We start from the raw sequence: 20,394 nt of genomic DNA on the forward strand, positions 1-20,394 counted from the left end.
GCCAGCAGTAAAATACTGAGTTTCAAAGATAAATAGTATTACTTTTACTCTCTCTCTGTAAGTGATTTCTTACAAAGTTCATAGCTGCAGGATTGTTCTCTTTCGGTCATTCTTGTTAGTGGAAGTGAATACAGTTTGGCTCACTAGAGGAGGTTTAACTTCAGTCTAGGAAGGAGATTTAACTTGATGTGTGTCTCTTTAAAGAGGACTTTAAATTTTGAGTGCAATATGTAAGCCTCTTCTAAAAGAAAAAGAAAAAATCTGTTAAAGAGTTTTCTTGTATCAAATGTGTAAGACAGCAAGAGGAAAGCTGGCTATAAATGGAAAATAGTTAAAATAGTAAGTAATGGAACAAATAATTATTCTCATACATAAAATGTTTTGAAGGCCAAGTTTAAAGAAAGTGGGGAAAAATGTATCTACTTTCAGCTCAGCGTGGAAGTATTGTAAGCAAACACAGTAAGTGCAGAATCTGTGTACAGCAATGTGACATAGGAGGGGACAATGTTCCTTTTAAGAAAAATGTGCAAGTCACTGATTTTGATCCTGCTATTTTGTATCAGTCAAACATTTAAAGTTATTTAAAAATCATTTGGTGTCAATATGTAAGGAGTTTATTTGCCGTTGTTGCTCCTTCTTTGTAAGTATCAAGTAGGCAAAAAAGATTGTTAATAAACAGAAGAGCAAAATGTAGCCTACAATTTTATACCCAACTGTTAAAAATGATGTCTAATAACATCTTGCTGCTTTGCACCTTACTTTTTATCTTGAAGTTATATTGCTGATGGTAAATCTGTGTCTATGCATATTGTGGACAGAAGGAAGAGCTAAAAGCATAAAACATTGGTCAAAATTTTGGAAGAAATCTTGTATTTCAATAAGTTGGTAAGAATATTGCAAGCTGAACAGACTTTGTATTCTTGGTGTATTCACTTGGATTTAATAAAGACTGTTTTTTCTATTTCTTTCAGGCATAAGATTCTGGATATGCTGACTAAGAATCCACCTTTTACCAAGAATATGGAGTCCCCTCTATGTAATGAAGCTTTGGTAGATCAACTTTGGAAACTGATGAATTCAGGTTGGTTGTTTGTTTGGTGTTTTGGTTTTTTTATTGTAAGTTTGGGGTTTTTTTTAAGCAAGTGTTAAAGACTTGCTTCAGAATATGCCAAGAACTCTGTCTTAGTTTCGATAGTTAGAAATAGAAATTCAGTCTCAGAAGTTTAATATCATGTATGTACCTCCAGAACTTTCTCAGTGACACAGGGTACCAAACCTTGTTTTTCATTCTTTTGTCTACTACTGTAGTGTGCTTTGATGTACTTGGGCATAGAATGATTCTTTGACCCAGGTGTTCAAAGCAAACATTTCCTCAAATGATTCTGTTACATTTTTCTTTATAGTTTGCTTTAGATTAGATAGTCTCTCTTTGTCCTTTGTAACTAAACTCTGAGAGAATATGAGAGGATAACATTTGTATAGATAATTTAAATGAGATTTTTAGAAGTGTATTATAAACCTAAGACTCAATTTGCCTTGTGTGATTAGGAAAGATCCTAATGAAAGAAGGGCTTGCATCTTTACCATTGACCTGTTTTTCATTACTGAAGCAGTTTTATCCAGTCCTGACAAACTGCCCTTTAACATCTGGCACATTACTATATAGATTACATATAAACACTTATACAGCTTTTTTTAGGTCATTGAAGGCTGTCTGTTCTCTGCGTATCATTATTTATAGTGTTTAAAAGTTTACAGCTACACTCCAGGGGCTGAAGTTGGAGAGGCTACTAGTAGTTCAGTTTTGTAGGATTTGCCAAGTGTCAGGCACAGAAAATTAACAATTTTGATGTTCCCATCAAAGAGTTTGTTGTTCCTTTTTCTTGAGAGAAGAGTGTGTGCTGTGTTACTTACAACCATTACCTCTTTTTTACAAGTAACGAATACGGTATACATTCTTATCATAATAATTCACAGGGCTTTAAGTACTTATATTTCTGTGCATCAAGATGACACAAAGTTTCAGTTTATTTTCTGTAAGGGTTAACTGGTATTCCAGGACACCTTGAAAAAATGTTTGTTAGTGTGAGACAAGTTAGTAGCAGGGTTTAAAGCTGCATGATTCTAGAATCATGAGTTGCTTTCATTTAACATAAGCACATGCAATAGAAAACAGACTGATTGATACATGTAATCTTTTTTTTTTCTTTTATGTTAATCTGCATTAAATTGATAATACTCACGAGTTCCAGAGGTTGCAGAGAAATTCAGCAACCAATTGTATTTAAGCTTAGCTGTTCTGCTCAAAAAGGAGAGAGCTACTGAATGGTAATTCATTATATCATTTAAGATGTACTTGTTCAAGAAGTTGAGTAAATTAACTTATCTTTAAAATATAGGAATAGTTTTTAAGTACTCTCCAGAGAAACGATTTTAATGTTATGATGAATATTCATATTCCTTTCATTTGTAGCTGGGTAAGTGTATGTACAGCTAAGCTTACTCAAAACACTACTTAGTCCTATGAAACTTAGTATTTACAGGGATAGATCTTGTAATTTTATTTTGTGCTAAATCTTGCACAGCCACATTAACATGGCAGTTGGCACATCTGTGTCTTGTTTACCAGATATAGTTCTATTCCTGCTGTGGAACAATATGTTCAATAAACTTGCAATCAGTCAAGAGCTGGGCTGAGTTAACACCAGAATCACTGTATTTGCAGCGTTGCACCAGATGTTAGATGTCTTTCTGTTGTGATTGGTGCCAAACATGCTTTGGCCATTTGTGTATGGAGATCTAAAAGCAGTACACAGTTTGCAGTGAAAAATAAAATCAATGAAGCATTGCATTTTGTGCAGTAAAAGAATACGTATCTCCAGTATCAATACAAATTAAAGTATTGAGTATCCAGTGAAGTACATGACATAGTAGTGACATCAAAAAGCGTGCTTATACATTGCAGCTTTGTGTTCTTTATCAGCACAGTTTCCAGAGGTTACAAATCTCAGTCATGCTTAAGGCTCCTGCTGCATGTCATGGAATACATAGGCAAGTGCAATCCAATCCATTGATATGGGAAGCCAGGTTGGTAACAGTGTGCTATTTAATTGTCCGATAGTAAAACTTAAAATGAAACTTGAAAAATAAAAGAATATGGGGGTGATTATTTTCCTTTTATTTTTCATTATGATGTTATAGCACTTAGTTTCCCAGTCTTGTTCTACTACATATATCTAGCTTACAACCCAAACAACTTAAAGCCTTTCTTTTAAGCAGGGTGTGGCAGGTGAGTTTGAGTCAGTAAGAGGCAGGAATAAAGAGAGAAGTGTCTCTTAAGCACAGAAAATGTCATACTCTGGTGGATCCAGATCACTTAAACTGTTTTATTTGTGGAGGAGGAAAAGATTGTATCTCTGTATTAACAACAATCTCTTTTGGATTTTAGGAACTTCACATGATTGGAGATTACGATGTGGTGCTGTGGACCTTTACTTCACACTTTTTGGCCTCAGCAGACCTTCTTGTTTACCGTTACCAGAGCTTGGACTTGTTCTTAATCTGAAAGAAAAGAAGGCTGTACTTAATCCAACGATTATCCCTGAATCAGTTGCAAATAATCAGGAACCTGTGAATAGTACTAACAATCATGGACAGTCAGTGGGATTTCAGAACACCGTAAGCACAAACCATCTGCATACATCGCATTCAGCTGGCTCTGAGTCCTTGCGTTGGTTACTGATTTAATTTTGTACTGTGTTCAAGCTTCTCATGCTTTACCTAAGCTACCTTTATACCTTGTTACTCTTTATTCCTTCCACATGAAAAGTTGGCATATACCATAACTTTTTTGACTTTTTTTAACTGTTCTGCATAGCCTATGCAAGCATTTTACTTGTTTTTTCTAGTCTCATCATTTCTGTTCTTTATAAAACTTCACTTTTTCTATATTGCTTGTGAGAAATGAAGTGATTCACAGAAATGTTTGATGCTGTGATGAAAACTTTTTTATTAGACTAAGAATATTGCTTATAGGCAAGTTAAGCAATTTTCCAAAACAAAACCTTTTATTAGTAAATTTACTACATCTTAAAATACAAAGATAAACCTCTTTTTAAACAACTTAGAGATGTGAGTGTTGAAACTTTAACACATCTTCATTGATTACTTCAGTCTGACTATTTAGTACTGTGCTCTGAAGGATTTGTAACAACTTCTGAAAAATCTCACACATTGTTTGATGTCTTTATGGCTATGGAGGCTTCAGTCCTAACACATAATCCATTGTGTAGTTAGAAAATAGGTCTTAGAAACTATTCAGGTCATAATTTTCTTAAGAATAACTGTCATTGCTGCTGGAGTAAGTCTTTTCATTGGACAAAGTTAATTATGAGGGAAAATGCTCAACAGAGATGGAAATAAGGAGTAATTTTCTTAAGTTTCTAAAGCTACATTTGATTGAAACTGCTTAGGATTAAATCCTGAAAGAGAATGTGAACATGTGTTTGAAACTCTTTCCACACTTTTGAATGGGATGGTTTACTGCTACTTTATCAGTCCTATAGTTAATTTTTATTCAGAAGTATACTGAGAGTGCAAATTATCACAGTCCCTTGCAGGCTTTTTCCAGTAGGGGGAGAAAATGATGGAGTCAAAAATCATTAGAGCTATCATACTTATTTACAGAACTTGTAATAAGTCCTAATTTGCTGTACATAAACATCAGAATTAAATAGCAGGAGACATTTTGTTGCCAGATTTTTAGGCTGCAGTTCAGTGAACATCCAAACTGTTTTTGCAGCCAAACTACCTTAATCAAAAATTTTCCTCTTTTCTTTTTCCTGTACTGTCCTCTCCCTTATGCTAGCACAGTTGTTGTTGCTGCATAGTGAGCTGGATCATGGGAGGATCTGGTTGAGAAATACCTTTTTTATGAACAGATATTTCCTGCTGGGTCAGTTTCCTGGTCCAGTTCATCATGTCATTATGCAAGTACTTGTGGCAGCCCCGGACAGAAATGTGTGAGGAAAAGGCTGCTTCTTTTAGCAGCAGTACTGGCTTACCGTAGTGTGAAAATACACCATTAGTTTAAGCCTCAATTCACACTTCATCCCTCGTATCTTCTCCTATACCTCATCTCCATTCTCCTACCCCTTACTTTTAAGGTTGCCATTTTCACTAACTCCCCCAAAATTCAGGGAACTGATTTTCCTTGTTAAAATAGTCAAACCAATCAAACCAGTAACACAAAACAAAGACTGCCTTTGACATCAGCCAAAGCTTATCCAAAAGTGTTTTACAACAGCAGTGTGTTGGGTTAAATAGTAGGGAAATCTAAGGGGGGGGGAAAAGAATTAACAGGTGATAGAATACATCAGATTAACTAGATTATTTAAAGCAGACTATATTCTGAGAGCATAAACATGTTAAAATCAGTACTGATAGACTTGTGACACAGTGTGCTGCAAATAATAAAAGTTACCTACTTCATAAAATTGAACTGGAATTACTCAGGGCAAGAGTTTGTGGGGCTAGGGTACCCTTTGTAGGATAGAGGAAGAGCAGTTCAGTGGAGCAGCATGTGCTCTTGAGAGTCTATGATACAGCTTTTATCTAGTTTTTAGTGGTCTTTAATCAAGTTTGCTTCTGTGGGTACTTTATTTTTCCTTCTATATTTTGTGTATTGAACTTGTTGGAACACCTGTCTCCTGTTTTAATGACTATATGTGTAACCTGGTAGACTCTCCTGCTGTTTTTCTATGTGACCCTGCTTTTGTTGATAATCTAAGCAGTAATTTACAAAACAGTTTAACTCCTATGAATAAATATTGTTGTGAAATCAAAACAAAAAACCAACCCAAGTTACAAGTGCTCATTATGATTTGTATTCAACAAAGTAAGCATTAGGTTTTAAAGCTAACTAAAAAGAAGATTCAGCTAAATTCCACATGTAGATCAGAGGCTATCACAGTTTTTCAGCTGAGATTTGGACTGAGAGTCTGTGAGGCACAGATTTATAGAAAGGCTATTCAGAGGCAGCAAATGTTGTTGCACACCAACAGTACCATGATTGTGAGAAGGGACAGAAAAGATGCCAATGCTAGATATGCAGAGGGAGCAGGGACAGAAGTAAAGAGAAACTATGTTTGTAGGAGAGGTTGGCACAAATCCATACAGGGTTTTAGAAAATACTTTTTGCCAGAGCTACAGGGAAAACTTTGTTCAAATCACCCACTTCACTCAGAAGTGTTTTCAGCTATCAGGTCTCTTTTAGGCTGAAACATGGCTCTTGCTATCTTCTAATTTTGGTCTTTTAATGCTGCTTCAGGAGGATGATCATCTTGTTAAGGAAACAGCATCCAGCATTTCTGGTCATCAGCAGGGGGTGAAGAGGAAGGCTGATATGCCACTCGGGTCTCCATTGGAGCCAGGGCAAATACTAGAGAAGAATGAAGACAGTAAAGTCAAACTCAAAATCAGAGTAAGAAGTGGAAATTCAACTTGCGCAGTATGTAGGGTATTCAGAATAACAGCAGTGGCTTCTGCTGACTTCCCTTAAAGCTGTGTTCAAACAAAAGACATGTTGTGTATATGTGTACAGTAGTTGTTACGCTTGCTTTAGCAGAATCGCTTCCCATCAGATTCTTTATTGGCTGGCAAGAACTAAAGTTGACAGTTAATGCTCTTGTTCACACAGCTTCATGGTAAATTAGAAAGAAGACAAGGCACTGACCCTTTTTAATTTTTTTGAATTTTTATTCCTTTGCAGTGGTAGATATCACTTCCTTTCCCTCTCACCCCCAGTTTACCTCAAAAATAAAATACTTTCAGTTCTGTTTAGTGATATTCTTACAAGTTATTAGCATCTGCTTATTTTTTTTCCTGATACCTTAGTTCTCAAACTCCCAAGAAGAGGAAGAAATTGATATGGACACAGTTCATGACAGTCAAGCCTTTATTTACCATCATTTGAATATGTTGGAGAGACCATCCACACCAGGTATGAATAAATTTATTGGCAAAATGATAGTATGATTTTTTTAGACCATTTCAGTTTGGGGGAGTTACTGCTTGTTCCCATACATATGATGTTGTTAAGTGTTAAATGTTAACTGAATTCCAGGAAGCATGTTAAAGGGTGCATAAGAACATTTCTTTAGCTTCCAGTCTATATGGAATGTGTACCTGCATGTTTTCATACATATCTAAGTAAAGGAAGTATGTATCATGCTTATAAAAGTGAAAAGCTAAGGAATTAATAAAAGAACGTAAAAATAACCTAAAAATAAAATACCATAAGCAATTAGGTAAAACTTAGTTTGCCATAGTTGTCATTTAAAAAGTAATAATTTTGAAGATTAAGTTAAAACAAATAGCAAGACTATTCAGGTTAAAAAAATATATCTAACCTTATTGATCTATGATTTAACATCAGTTAAAAAAACCTCAAGCCTCAAAGATGCTTGGAAGGCCTTTTCAAAGTTGGAAAGATTGCATATATGAGTAAAATAGTTTAATTTCAAACTTTCTTTTCAATTTCAAATTTCTTTTCTTTTACTCCTTTTCTTAGTATCACTTCCATAAAATACTGGACAAAATTACTTCTCAAAGAATAGTGTTTCTTAGAAACCGTAAGGCAGGTTGAACTTCACTGAGGAACTTCCACCTTCTTAGTTTATCTGTCATTAGCGAAGAAATTCAGTGGTTAGTCTCATTTTCTCAAAATATTTTAACTACATTTTTAAGTTGACTTCCAGAACATGCCAGTGGAGCTAAACTGAGGTAGTGTGTCTATGTAGCAAGCATTTTGACAGATCTTCAGTACACACCCAAAACAAGGGTTTAAGGTTGCAGGACTGCAATATGTGAAAGTGAAGTATTTGGCATTAGAAGTAGGATTTAGAGTAATCACCCTTTTGCTTGTTTTTCTGTTTTTGTCCTGCGGTTGCCTAATGTAAAACACGGGCAGACAGCAGGATCTAGAACATTGGTTCTGTCTTGAGGGCCCTAGGTCCTGAGCTATGCTGACAGGTGACCTCATCTGCTTTCCCTGGGACCTGGCAATTTAGTGGCCTCATTTAAGAGAAAGGCTGGTGGATGTTCTTCCTCACAGTATCCTGCTGAGGCTGGTGCCTTGGTGCTGGCCAGCGGTGTGGAAGCTGTAGGCTCATACTCCCTTAAGGCCTAGTGACTTAACATTTTTACTTCCTTGGCAGATGCTGTAGCCACTAAGACGTTTTTTGGGTTTGGGTTTTGGTTTTGTTTTTTATTTTTATAAAAGGTAACTGCTGTCATTGCTCAGCTAACAAATGAAGTTCACATGGTGACACAAAACACAGGGAGGTCGAGTTTCTGGATTCCATGTGGCCCTTGGTTAATGACATGTGCCTGTACAGCCAGCTCCACTGGGATGGATTTGCTGTTAGGTATTTAGAGTAGCAAACCTCACAACTTTTTGCCTAAAGCATAGGCATTTCAGCAAAAGGGAAGGCTGCATATAGGTTGCTCTCATTAATTTAGGAGCCTAATTCCACACAACCTTCACTTTTAAACCTCTCAGACCTGCTTTGAATTTTGTCCTCAGTGTTATGGTCAACCATCACATTTTCTGTTACAGCAAAGAATGACACATCCATGGCATGCGAGTGCAAAGCTGATCCACTGAGAATTAGTATTTATAACTCTTACGTGATATTTTGCAACAATTTTTTTTTTTACTAGATTTACACACTCTACGGAATATAAAGTCATAAACGAAACTGCCAAATACTTCACAAACAGGACTTACGGGACCCTCTGTACGCCAGCTCTGTGCTGCAGGACTATTGCATATTAAGTTTGTGCTAGAGTTCAGAAAGGGTCAGGTCTGACCAGGAGTGGAGTAGTGGACAGCTGACTGCTGCTTTTGTAGACCTACAGCAGACAAAAGCTACTTGGAGTTTCATTTGTGTGCTGAATGACCTTCTCACCTCTGCTGTTTAGGCATTCAGCACACTAGAATACATTTTCTTTCCTAGGTAATAAATGAGACAAATGCTGGGGTTTGCCACAGAATTCATTTTAAATAATAAGCCTTTGAAAAGTATTATTTTAAAGCATTTCAGATTAATTTCATTTTCTTTGGTTTGTGCGGTTAGAAACAGTTCCACTTCAGATATTCTTTGCTTCTAAAATTTCACCTGTTTCTTATTCATAGCATTTTTCTTAGAAGCAGAGATGTATGAATTTTAGACTGAGTAAATAAAGACAGTTCAGTCTTTAGGAAATGGTGTGCTTCTGAGAAGAAACAGATTGGGGGGGGGGGGGGGGGGATAAAAGCATACATAAATAAAATTGTTCACACATAGGAGTGTTCTGTTTTACAAAGAAGTCACTGATAATGTTTCCTGAGGAGCTTTGAGTTTTTGCAGGAATGATGGAGGATGGGTGTACTTCAGTGAGTGATTCTTGTCCATCGATTTCACAACAGGTTCCGAAATGGTCTCAGTATCTTGTTACTAAATCTGTAAGGTCTTGCATCTGCCTCAGTTCTGTGACTCTTACTTGGAAGGCAGTGAGCTCTTAGTCCATACTCAATTTTCCTTTCACAGCTGTGGGTTATGTCCCCACGTGTCACATGAAGTGTTAGGTCATCAGCCAAACACAGCCTGCAAACAGCGGCTGCCAGGAGGAAGTTCATGTTGGGTCTAAATCCTGCCATATCTGTGGTTTGGGGTTTTTTGTCGGGTTTGTTTTTTTTTTTTGCACTCCCCACATCATCCCAAATGATAATTTGGATTTGTTCAAGTTGATGTAACCCCCCTAAAGCCAGGAAAACATTATTTCCCTTCAAAAGCTTTTTTTTTTTTTTCTGTATGCTTTTGCTCGTGGATGTGGAGGATTAGAGTTGAGAGACACTGCAAAGGCAGTAAAAGAAGTCTTGTACTACAACTCTTGCAGGATTACAAGTTTCAGTACTATAATTACAGCATTTTCCACAGTTTGTATAGAAAATGTTTTAAATCCTACTAAACCATCCTGTCTACAATAACAGAACTGTGAACTCTGGTAGTTACAAGGGATTCTGAGCATTTTTCAAGAATTATTAAACCACACAAAACATCAGCTGTGAACTGTCTGAATGCTGTTATGTTGATTATTCATCTGCCCAAAGGACTGGAAACATGGCAGCCTCCTTTGAGCTTCTAAAGCTGTGCAAGGTCATATTTCTAATGCTAGAACAGACTTTTGTTTGCTAGTAAATCATCGAGAATAGTAGTAATGCTCCTTACTGTTCTCTTAAGAGCAAAAGAATGTCAACATCAGATTTTGCGTAAGCGGTAGATTTAAACTCTCATTTCAGATTGTAAGTTGTCTTGTCCTGTGTTGCTGACTTCAGTGAAGTCAGATTAAGATATGCTTCTTCATTTACCTTATTGTTTTGCTCATCTGAAAGTACAATACTTCAAAATTGACATTTAAAAAGTTCTTCTGTATGTGTTAGTAGTTATTGATGGGCCTGTTCTTTTTCCAAAACAAATGCCTGGCTGTAGCCTGCGTGATCTGCCAGTGAAGTTGCATGTTGTTATGGCTCAACAGGTCATTACTGATAAATGTTTAATTATAATTTTCCCAACAGTTTTTGGTAGTTTGATAGTTGATACAAAACAGTATCCAATTATTTCTTTATTGAAAAGATAAAACAGGTAAATACACTCATGTTTTCCTTGTGCACTGGCAGTCCTTTTTCTGATTACATTCAGGAGCAGTGGGCTTTGAGGACACATCCTGAGTATTCAAACTCAGATCAGAAAAATCCTTTGGCCATTGTATTAATCCTTTTGCTGTTTTCCAGGATAATCAAACTGGAAATTTCCACTGCTGATCTTGTAGGTGACTTTACCATGTGGATGAAATTTTGAAGGTCTAGGCCACGCTCATACGTGTTGATTGGATTGTGGTCTCAGAGTCTGCAGTTTCCGGAAGTAATGATTTAGCTGGATTTAATTGTTTCTGGAATGATTTGAAACTGGATACGCACATAACTGCAGTAAAGCGTAGAGAGAAACCACTGTAGTCATTATGTTTCAACAGTACATTTACAACAGTAGATTTGAGCTTGTGGTACAAATCGCTGCATGTCAAGTGTGGATGCAGTAGTTAATAGGAATTCTGTCTGAACTGTGTAAGAAGCCCGGTCCTCTGCAGCGCGGTGGAATTACCCGAGTTAGTTATAGGAGCACCAGTACCTCAAAGTTCAGCCATTAATGGCTCCCTGCCAAAAGGGGTTGCAGAAGCATCAGCACACAGACAAATATATCAGTGAACGCTTCTTGGATGCAAGGGCACCACTTGACAATGATGGATTTTTGCTTTACTTTCTAAGGAGGAAAGCACTGTTACAACTTGTAATACCTTTACATAACATCTAATATTAATATAGTGTGTTTGATAGTATCCATTATACATACGTTGGCTTTATTACCTAAAATATAACTGTTTCCAAACTGGTAACTCATAGGCTTTGAGGTTCTGTAGCTAACTTTTCCTCACTGAAATAATGTGTGGTTAATTGTACGCTTCACAAGGAAGGGTGTTTTCAAGTGCTTTATCCTAAAGTGCATGAAAGCAGCTTTAATAGAAACATAAGCTCTGCAGATAAAGTGACAACATAAATGAGAATTGCTGCAGTGTCAACTACATGATTTAATAAAAACAACATCATATTGTAGCTGTGACTGTCTCTGAGAAAACAGCTCGGAGCGCTCTCAAACCTAGAAGATGGATAAGGCTAGCAACTGAATTTCCAAGTGAACTACCTAAAACTGTTAGAGGCACAAAGTATTCTGAATTGACTTACTGATTTAAATGTTCTTTTTCTCTAGAGTAGAGAATATGCTAGAATTTTCTAGAATATTAAATGTAGTAAAAATAACACTCCAGTTAAGCTATTATTTTAATGTAAGGACAAAGCAGTGTAGTTGCTAAATGAAAGTCAAAGGAGGAAATTAATGAAACCATTACCAGTTAAAAGTACATTTTAGTTAAATCACCAGCTTGTCTCTGCAATACTTTAGCAGAGGCTATTCTCTGGTATAGCTATAAGGAATCATCTATCTGGATATAAGTCCCACTAAAGATACGAAGTCAAATAAATCTGTAAATTGGAAGTAGTTAATTTTTTTTTATGTTGGAGCCAAATTAACTGCTGTGTTTAGCACATCCTCGGAAAATATTTGGGTGGTTTCATGGTTTTTTAACTAGACCTTTACCTCTTACTCTCAAACTTTAAATTTTGTCATATGGTCCTTAAAAGAACACTCTATGAGACAGAAAGTTGTTAACTTTTTTCAGAGGTAGCTGATTTGAAAATTCCGCTCTTAAGACAAATGGCAAGACACACTTGCATTCTGGAAGCTTGGAATTATTTATGCTTGATAACTTTTTATATGTGCTTTGTTGATGTTTCAACAGATGCATAGACACAGCAGTAAATTAAAAAATAGTGTGTCTTCAGAGTTTCCAGGGTAATGCTAAAAAAGTAAAGCAGAAATAAGGAAATACAGGATAATTGTCAAAACAGTTTTTAAGATCCTTTCAGCTTTTTTTAGTGTTCTCTCATTAGAGAAAATGCTAGGCAGAGCTGCAGTTCAGCTGCTAGGCAAGGGAAGTGCATTTTTTTTTCTCATTAGCAAGCTTTCTTTGGGTTCTGGGAGGGACATATCAAGTGCTCCATGCTTGTGTTGATGTCCCCTCCTTCCCAGAGGTGGTCAGTGTCAGGTTCTGGAGCACCACCCTGTCCTCAGCTGAAACACTGGACTCATGGGCCTTACCCTTTCCTGTGATTTTGTGAAGTTGGTTTCTCCTTCTCTGACATTTGAATAAATCAGGGTGCAAATGGGGTCATTTTTAAGAAGCGTCAATTTGGAGAAGCCCTACACAAGCCAGATGTTCTAAATAGATTGTGCATTGAAAGAAACAGAGACTGTAAGTCTGTGGTGTCCTGCCCTCTTCACACAAAATCAGAAATATAGGAGCGACCACATGGAAGATCTTATGAAAGCTTGTTGGCATGTTAAAGTCTCGAGTTGCATGTTCTCAAATTGTAAAGATTAAAAAAATAAAAAAAGAGTAAAATAGGTAAAACACAGTACCCAACATCATCGTTCGATGTTCATTCGCCAATGATTCTTGAAAAAAACCCAAAACTTACCCTAGATAATTGATGAATTATCTGACTGTGGGTTTTATTATGACAGAAAAGGTTACTTTAAAGCTTACAGAGATCTAAACCCCTTTCATTCTAAAACTAAAATATGAGATCTGTGTTTTCATATTTTATTCTCTCACACGATATCTACAGCATTTTTATCTGTCCCTGTGAAAAGGTGTGCACAAAGTTTCTGATCTTTCTCCCATGGGATAGTAATCCTGTCTAATTTTAAACACCTACCCAGCTAGCTGGAACACCACAAAGCCAACAATTACATTGGAACCTCCACATCCAAAACAGAAGGATATCCAAGTGGATAGACACATGTATGTGCATTTTCTTCCAAGGAATGCTAAAAACCACTTCAGAAGCAAGCTCCTGGGCTCACCCTTCAATTATTGTCTGTTTCTGTGATTTGAGAAACCCGTGTTCCAGCCCTGCTCCCTCTGCCAGGAGGACGTGGGTTCCCTGCAGGAAGAGGGAGTGCTCCGTGCCTCCCTGCAGCAGTCCTGCTATCCCTGTTGATTCGAGGATGTTATTAATGCCCTGTAAAGCAGTTCCTGTTTACACTTGCTTTCGTAGTTTGGCAGGTTTCTGGCATGGGCTTTACATAGATATTAATTAAAAAGAAATCAAATTGAAGAAAAAGTGTTCTGTAAGCTTAACAGTGAATTGTACAGGTGGAAATCTGTAAAAAGTTGTATAGAGCTTTTATAGGTCTGCCCATCTTACAGACAACTGAGTTTGGTAGTCTGCATACCTCCATACCTCCTCCCTGAGCCATCATCCAGAATCAATATATTTGATTCCTGATTTTAAAGCAGTATTTAACAGTAGGAGGAAATTTTCTGAGTAGTTGTTACTTTTACATTTGGAAAACCCAACAGATTATAGTGATCGTTGACTTCTCTGAAGAAAATGTATGTGTACTCTTAGTGCTGGCTCAGTAAAAGCAGATTTTTGTAATGACGTTCTTTCATGTCTTACTGACATTTGTGCTGTGTTACCGATGTTGACTGTCTCCTTAAGTGTCAGTAGCCCTTGAGTTACAGTTGGATCCCATTTCTCCCCTTCCTGAAGATCTTCCAGCCTTTTTCAGTTTCTAGGTGCCCATCACCACCCCTTCAGTCCTGTTGACTTTAAGCTACTGTTGTAAGTGCTCCCTAACTTGCTCCAGTCAATGGTGTTCAGCTGCTTTAAATAGTAAGATTTATTTAATAACCCACTGAAACAAGAAGTGGTCGTGCAGACTGTTGCCTTAGCAGAGCTGGCAGTTCAGTAAACAGCAGGAAATTTGGACAGTGGGTGGGTAGTGGAACAGAGTCAAGAGGGTCTGTTTGATTGTGTCCTTGGTAGTCTTCACTGGCACTTGGCACTACTGCTACAGCATCCCTGCAGGCTTAAGCATGTTCTTGTACTGGTTATACTGGGTTAAAATTTTTAAAGCTCAGAGGCTTAGCTTTCCTTTGAGGTTGTTACAGATGTAGTGTCTAGACTTACAGGTTCAGTTTCCATATAAAAATAACTCCACCATTTGGAACTAATGGAGCTGTGAAGTTTTAATGGTTTGTGTCATGTGTGTGGGTTTTTTGTTTTCTTTTCGGTTGACTTTAGTTTGCTTTGTATATTTTAATGCATCATGTGCCTGTAGTTTTGAGAACATGTGAGAATGTGTTCTGTACCGTAGGTAATCTTTTGTACATCTTTCATGGACCAACACCAACTGGTGGTCTTCAGGTCTTTTGCCACGACCTTTATTTCCATGTTACTAAAAGCTGTGTTGTGTCGCTGCCACAGTTCACCTTTAACTGCTGTAGCCTATTTTAATGGTGTCAGACACTGTGTGCTGTGATTTTTCTGAGGTACAGCCTTCAACCATTCCTCTTCTGACAGCCTGAGTCAGAAAGGCTCTTTTTCCCACCATTCTGTCTTCTGTTTGATGGCTGGTTTTGCATCCTTGCAGCTGCTAAAGAAAATTTTCTTACATGTTTAAAAGCTTTAGAGAAATAAGCTCAGGTTACAGGCATAGTTTTAGGTACAGGTACAAATTCCTTAAGAGAAATATAATTAAATAGTTAAATTGTGAAGCAGTCTTGTACCTTTTTGCATCAAATACAGTATAGTTTGCGTTCTGTCTGCATTGTCAGGAACAGCTCCGGGTAACAATGTAAAAAAGTTGTAACTGTGGATTGAAGTCAGCAAGTGGAAGTTTGAATTTGTGTGTGTATCTTCTGTGTGCCATAATATACATAAAAAAGTAAAATCAGTGTGAGTTCTAACAGTAAATCTTTGCATTGATAACATGAGCTTACAACTGCATAGCTCTGCTGAAATAAAGTTTTTTAAAATATTTGTGTAGTAGAGATTTTAAGTCTGTAGGAAACTTGTACTCTAGTCTAGTCTAGTTACCTTTGTAACATCAGTGGAATTTTGTATTGCACCATATTCACATGTTGCAGTTGAGCCCAAACATATTTCTCGAAAGACAACACTTTTGCTGTTTAAGACTTTAAGCAACAGAGATTTCACCATGTTCCACAGTAAGTCATTGATTATCCTCACTGTAAAAATGTTCTGTATTTCTATTCTGACTTCTAAACATTGCATACAGATGTAGATTTTGGGTTTTTCAGCCATATTTAAAAACAAAGAAACAAACAAAAAAACAGAACAGCTGTACTTTCCCGTGTATGTGCTTGATTGAATTAGTTGTTAATCTTTTGGATAAGGCTAAAAAGATTGCATGGAAATCTTTCTCAATGCTTGTTTGTCATACTACAGGGAGCTGGCTCTTCAGACTTCCCAGAATCATTGCTATAGACAAATCATTCTTGCCTTTAAAGATACAAAACCAACCACCAAACTAAAAGATGTACTAGGAAAAAAATGTGTTCTCAAATATACAGAAAAAGATAATTAAAGGTATATAATGTAATTCCTTGTTATTTAACAGGGATATTTTCACCAGAACCTGGGGGGATGGGGCAGGGACGATGATGTCACAACACACAGCCCCAGACATTTAAAGCAACTGTGAAGAAAATCCATTTTAAGTAAAACTTAAAGGAATAGTTGTCTTCAAAAATCTGATGGTACATTGCCACATTTATCTAGTAGTTAAAGCATGTTCTTGCAATGTGAGTGATTTCATTCAATTTCTGCCTAAAGGAATTCGAGCCTTCCTACTTTCCAAGTGATTCCCCTCATTAACAACGTTATTCTTAGATTATTGCCCTTCAGTCCCTACTGCTGAAGCTATTGCAGTTGGTGTGAAATAATGAAATGTTAAATGAGCCAAAGAGAGAATGAGAGAGTCATTCAGGAATTGAGAAGTCATGGATCAGATTTTCCTTCTTCAGATTCAGATACCAGGCTTACTTTAGTTATTTGTGAAATATATGCTAATAAATACAGTCTAATTGTCTTTATTGGAATTTGCTTTTTGTTTAAGAACAAAACGTTGTGTGTAATTTTGCAGATAGGCTAAACTGGTTGTAAGGTACACGTTTTTGGAAAAAACAATTTAAGTCTTCTGTGCAATAGCAAAAGGTTTGTATGTTCTTGCAGGGTGCTTTAGCTCCTGACTAAAAGGAGCTCATATCCCAAAACTGTACTTTAATGTATGCTAGTCCTGCGCTTCATACCATAGTTTTCATAAGCAGGTATGTTTTCATTATTCATGGTATCGTGGCCTTCCTACTCTATTTAAAAATGAATTTCTGGAAGCTAGTATAACTTGGAGTTTCTTAGCTCTTCACAATTCCCTGTTGTCTGGGATACATTCATACTTTTGAGGGAGGAAGGAGTACCCCTATAAAAATTGTCAGTAATACGGGAACTTTAAAGAGCCTTTTCTGAAAAAAACTAAGCGCTAATGGTGTAAGTATCCATAACAGATTCTACATTTGCATGTTTAAATGACAGTGTAGGCTTTATCTAATATTTCAGAATTTCATATGTTTGAAAACAATGCAAGTTACTAATCCCACTATATCCATTCTTTCAGGTAAAGAACAATCTTCGGGAGAGATGAACATGCACCCTGTCTCAGCAGCTCCACTCTCTGTGTTTAGTAAAGAATCAAACTCCTCAAAACATAGTGATCATCATCACCATCACCACCATGAGCACAAGAAAAAGAAGAAGAAACACAAGCATAAGCATAAGCATAAACATAAACATGATAATAAAGAAAAGGATAAGGATCCCTTTGCTTTCTCTAACAGTCCAGCCAGTGCACGATCAATCCGTTCCCCGTCACTTTCAGACTGATACGGTGGCTTCTCTGGAGTTCAACCTGCAATATTCTCTGAATACGTAGAAGGATGTACATAACTATAGCTTCTATCTTTTTTTATGGAAATAAGAATATGCGAATTGCCTTAGCAATTCAGAAGCTCTGCCGCCGTCCTCGTTTGAAGCCTTCTATTTGCATATGCGGTTGTTGAAATAATAGGATTCAAAAAATATGTTTTATGATTCTGAGTCATTTTGTATTTCACTGTTCTCCACACCTCCCACTCTTTTTTCCATTTTGAACAAAGAAAACAGCCCTTTATGTAAGGGCCCCATGTCCACTGGCAACCCCCTGCACATCATGCTGACCATGTGTACTGCCAGAACCAATTATGTTTTAAGCCTTTGAAGAATGTTATGAGGCAGAGTATGTTTTAAGCAGAAGCCAATTGCCAGACCTTTGGTGAAGTGCTGTTCCCAGAGTAGTATTGTATAACCGAGCGTAGACCTCCTGAGAAGACAGGGATTTTCTGTAGTCTTCGGTTGAGCTGTTTCTTGCTTTAACCATTACAATGTAATTTCAGAAGTTCAAGAACAGTATGTAGAACATTTGCCTTTTTCCAGGTACTAAAACTCTTTAAAAATTCCAAGCTGCTTTTAAGCTGCAGGTATTTATTATGGACATGACCCTTTGAACATAATGACATTCTGCAATTACGCTTTTGGAATTCTAGCAAAATGCTTAATGCATGTTTTGTCCTGTAATCAGGCTTTTAGAAATCCAATAAAGGTTGCAAATTATTTTGAAAGAGGCAGAATTTTTTCTTCCAGCCTGACATTAGAATATGCTTTTGAAAGGTGTCTTTGCTGAAATGAAAAAAAAAAAAATTGAAAAGCTTAAAAATTAAAAGATTGAAAAATATATATTTCTTCCTACTGAGGGGTGGGGTTTTTTTGGAAGCATTCTATATGATCAGCTCATGAATCCACAGGAGAAATACATCAGCAGATTAAGCTAGGTCTGGGACTTTAAATGATGGATACATTGAAATTTCTTCAGCTGTGTTTTATGCAGTGTACTATTTGCACCCAGCTAATGTTTTATTTAAAAACTTAAGTTTTAGAAGTTTTGCTAACAGAGAGAAGTAATCTCTAACACTTTTTATGTGTTTTCCTTTGTTTGTATGTAGAGGCAGGGTTTTTATTTCCATGCGCTGGTTGACTTCTGTTGCCCAGTTCACTTGACATTTAGTTTTCTACAAGATGGTTACTTTTTTTTCCCCCAAATTCCTGTGAGAGACTGATTCTCCTTTTTAGGGCAAAGAGAGAAAGTTCAACACGTACCCAGGAAGTTTTTTGTTTAAGCCATATTCTGTTTCATGAAAGTTAATAAATACTTTTGTATTATATACCTGCTATTGAATCCTGTAGTTTTTGTAACAACAACTTGTCTGTAGAACAGAAAGATGATAGACTCAGGTATTTAGGAATACACATATACTTATTTTGTTATTCAAGCACTGTATCCCTTTAATGCTGTGAGGATAGTTGCGCTCATCATTGTACTTGGAACACATACTAAGATATGTTTGGGCTGGATTTGTACCCGGGCACCATCGCAGCCTCTCCCCATCTGCTGCCATATCAGCAGCTCTTTACGTGAGGTGAAGCCCTTACCTTGATGAGTTTTGTTCCTTCTCTAGCAACAACTGCAAGATCTTACAGCTTAGGTGAGCTAAAGGTGCAACAGGAGCAGGAAAACACCCAGGCGTGGGTAGAATGAAGTACTGAGCGTGTTTTGAGTAGATTAACCATGTGTGCAGCTCGGCTTACCACCCTTCTTGAGCCAGCAGGCTGCTATGTTAGCATCGTGGACTGTGAATCACAGGGAGAGGTTGGAAGGCTATAGTAATAGCTCAATGGAAATATTTTTAGGTGTTTTTCCCTTGGCTGAGAAGTGAGGTAACAGTGCCAAAGGTGTTTGTGGGAGACCCAGGCTAATAAGCAATGAAAGCTGGCATTGTTTGGGAGAGTGAAGGCAGATGCATTTATATTTTAAAAATGAGGTCATGGATTATTTCGGCTGGTGTAGTTTCTACTTTTGGAGACATGGATTTACACTCTTAAGCTGTGGGGAAACGTATTGTTCAGTGATAGAGGCAGAGCTGTAACACGGCAATTCTACCATCGTATGTTTGGCTGTATGACTTCCAGTGAACTACTGAATATATGCTCAGGAAATATGGCAAAGATGCCATTAATAGAAAATTGGAGGGGGGAAAACATCTAAAAATACTTTCAGTACAGTTTCTGAGGTTGTGTCGTGGTCCTGGTTCAAAGTATCCATCGGTGTGTTTGATGCAATACAAAGTATGCTTGAGGGCTGCAGGTGGTGCAACAGGAATGGCTCTCCAACGGGTGGATGTGCTCACAAGTCACAGGAATTGGGTAGATTGCACAGGAGATCCAAAAGCAACAAGCTCAAATTCAGTAATAATGAAGGTGAAATGCTGAACCTGGGGAGGGGAAACTAAGTGCATGAAAGCAAGCTGTTCCCTGCCATCTTACAAGGTGCAGTAAGGAAAGAAAGCATCTAGTTGCACACAGGTGAGCAAGGATACTATTGCAAAAGTAAAACTCTCGTAAGGATTAACAGGAGGTTTTTATTGTGAGATGTGAAAGTAGCTGTTCTATCAAGTGCCACTGATTTGGGTCACGACGTTTTAAGAAAGCGGCAGGCAAACTGCCCCAAAGAGAAACAACAGATAACATTGCACATAAGGAAAAAAAGAAAGGGAACTGAGTATTCCCAGTCTAGAATAAATGAAGTCTGCGGATGGAACTCTCCCTTCTAAAACAGAAAGGACTGCTACAACAAAAAATGTTTATCAGTTGTTCTTGATATGTCCTGTGGGAAGAGACTGATGAGCTTTATTTGCAAGAAAAAAAAAAAAAAGTTGAATGTT

At 37.2% G+C, this 20,394-nt stretch overlaps 1 protein-coding gene across 2 annotated transcripts in view; it reads left to right on the forward strand.

The window, feature by feature from the left end:
• TAF2 (TATA-box binding protein associated factor 2) overlaps positions 1 to 18,837 on the forward strand; it is a 63,874-nt gene extending 45,037 nt beyond the window's left edge. Inside the window, exons 22-26 of one of the 2 annotated variants that reach the window (XM_027792093.2) lie at positions 972 to 1,081; positions 3,449 to 3,678; positions 6,329 to 6,481; positions 6,895 to 7,000; positions 17,199 to 18,837. In XM_027792093.2, coding sequence (XP_027647894.1) covers positions 972 to 1,081; positions 3,449 to 3,678; positions 6,329 to 6,481; positions 6,895 to 7,000; positions 17,199 to 17,464 — 865 coding nt within the window. In that variant the 3' untranslated portion in view covers positions 17,465 to 18,837. The remainder of the gene's footprint in view (positions 1 to 971; positions 1,082 to 3,448; positions 3,679 to 6,328; positions 6,482 to 6,894; positions 7,001 to 17,198) is intronic. The other variant, XM_013302261.3, reaches the window with a different exon arrangement.
• The last annotated feature ends 1,557 nt before the right edge of the window (positions 18,838 to 20,394 follow it).

This window comes from Falco peregrinus, chromosome 3 (assembly GCF_023634155.1).
Source record: "Falco peregrinus isolate bFalPer1 chromosome 3, bFalPer1.pri, whole genome shotgun sequence".
Classification (NCBI taxonomy): domain Eukaryota; kingdom Metazoa; phylum Chordata; class Aves; order Falconiformes; family Falconidae; genus Falco; species Falco peregrinus.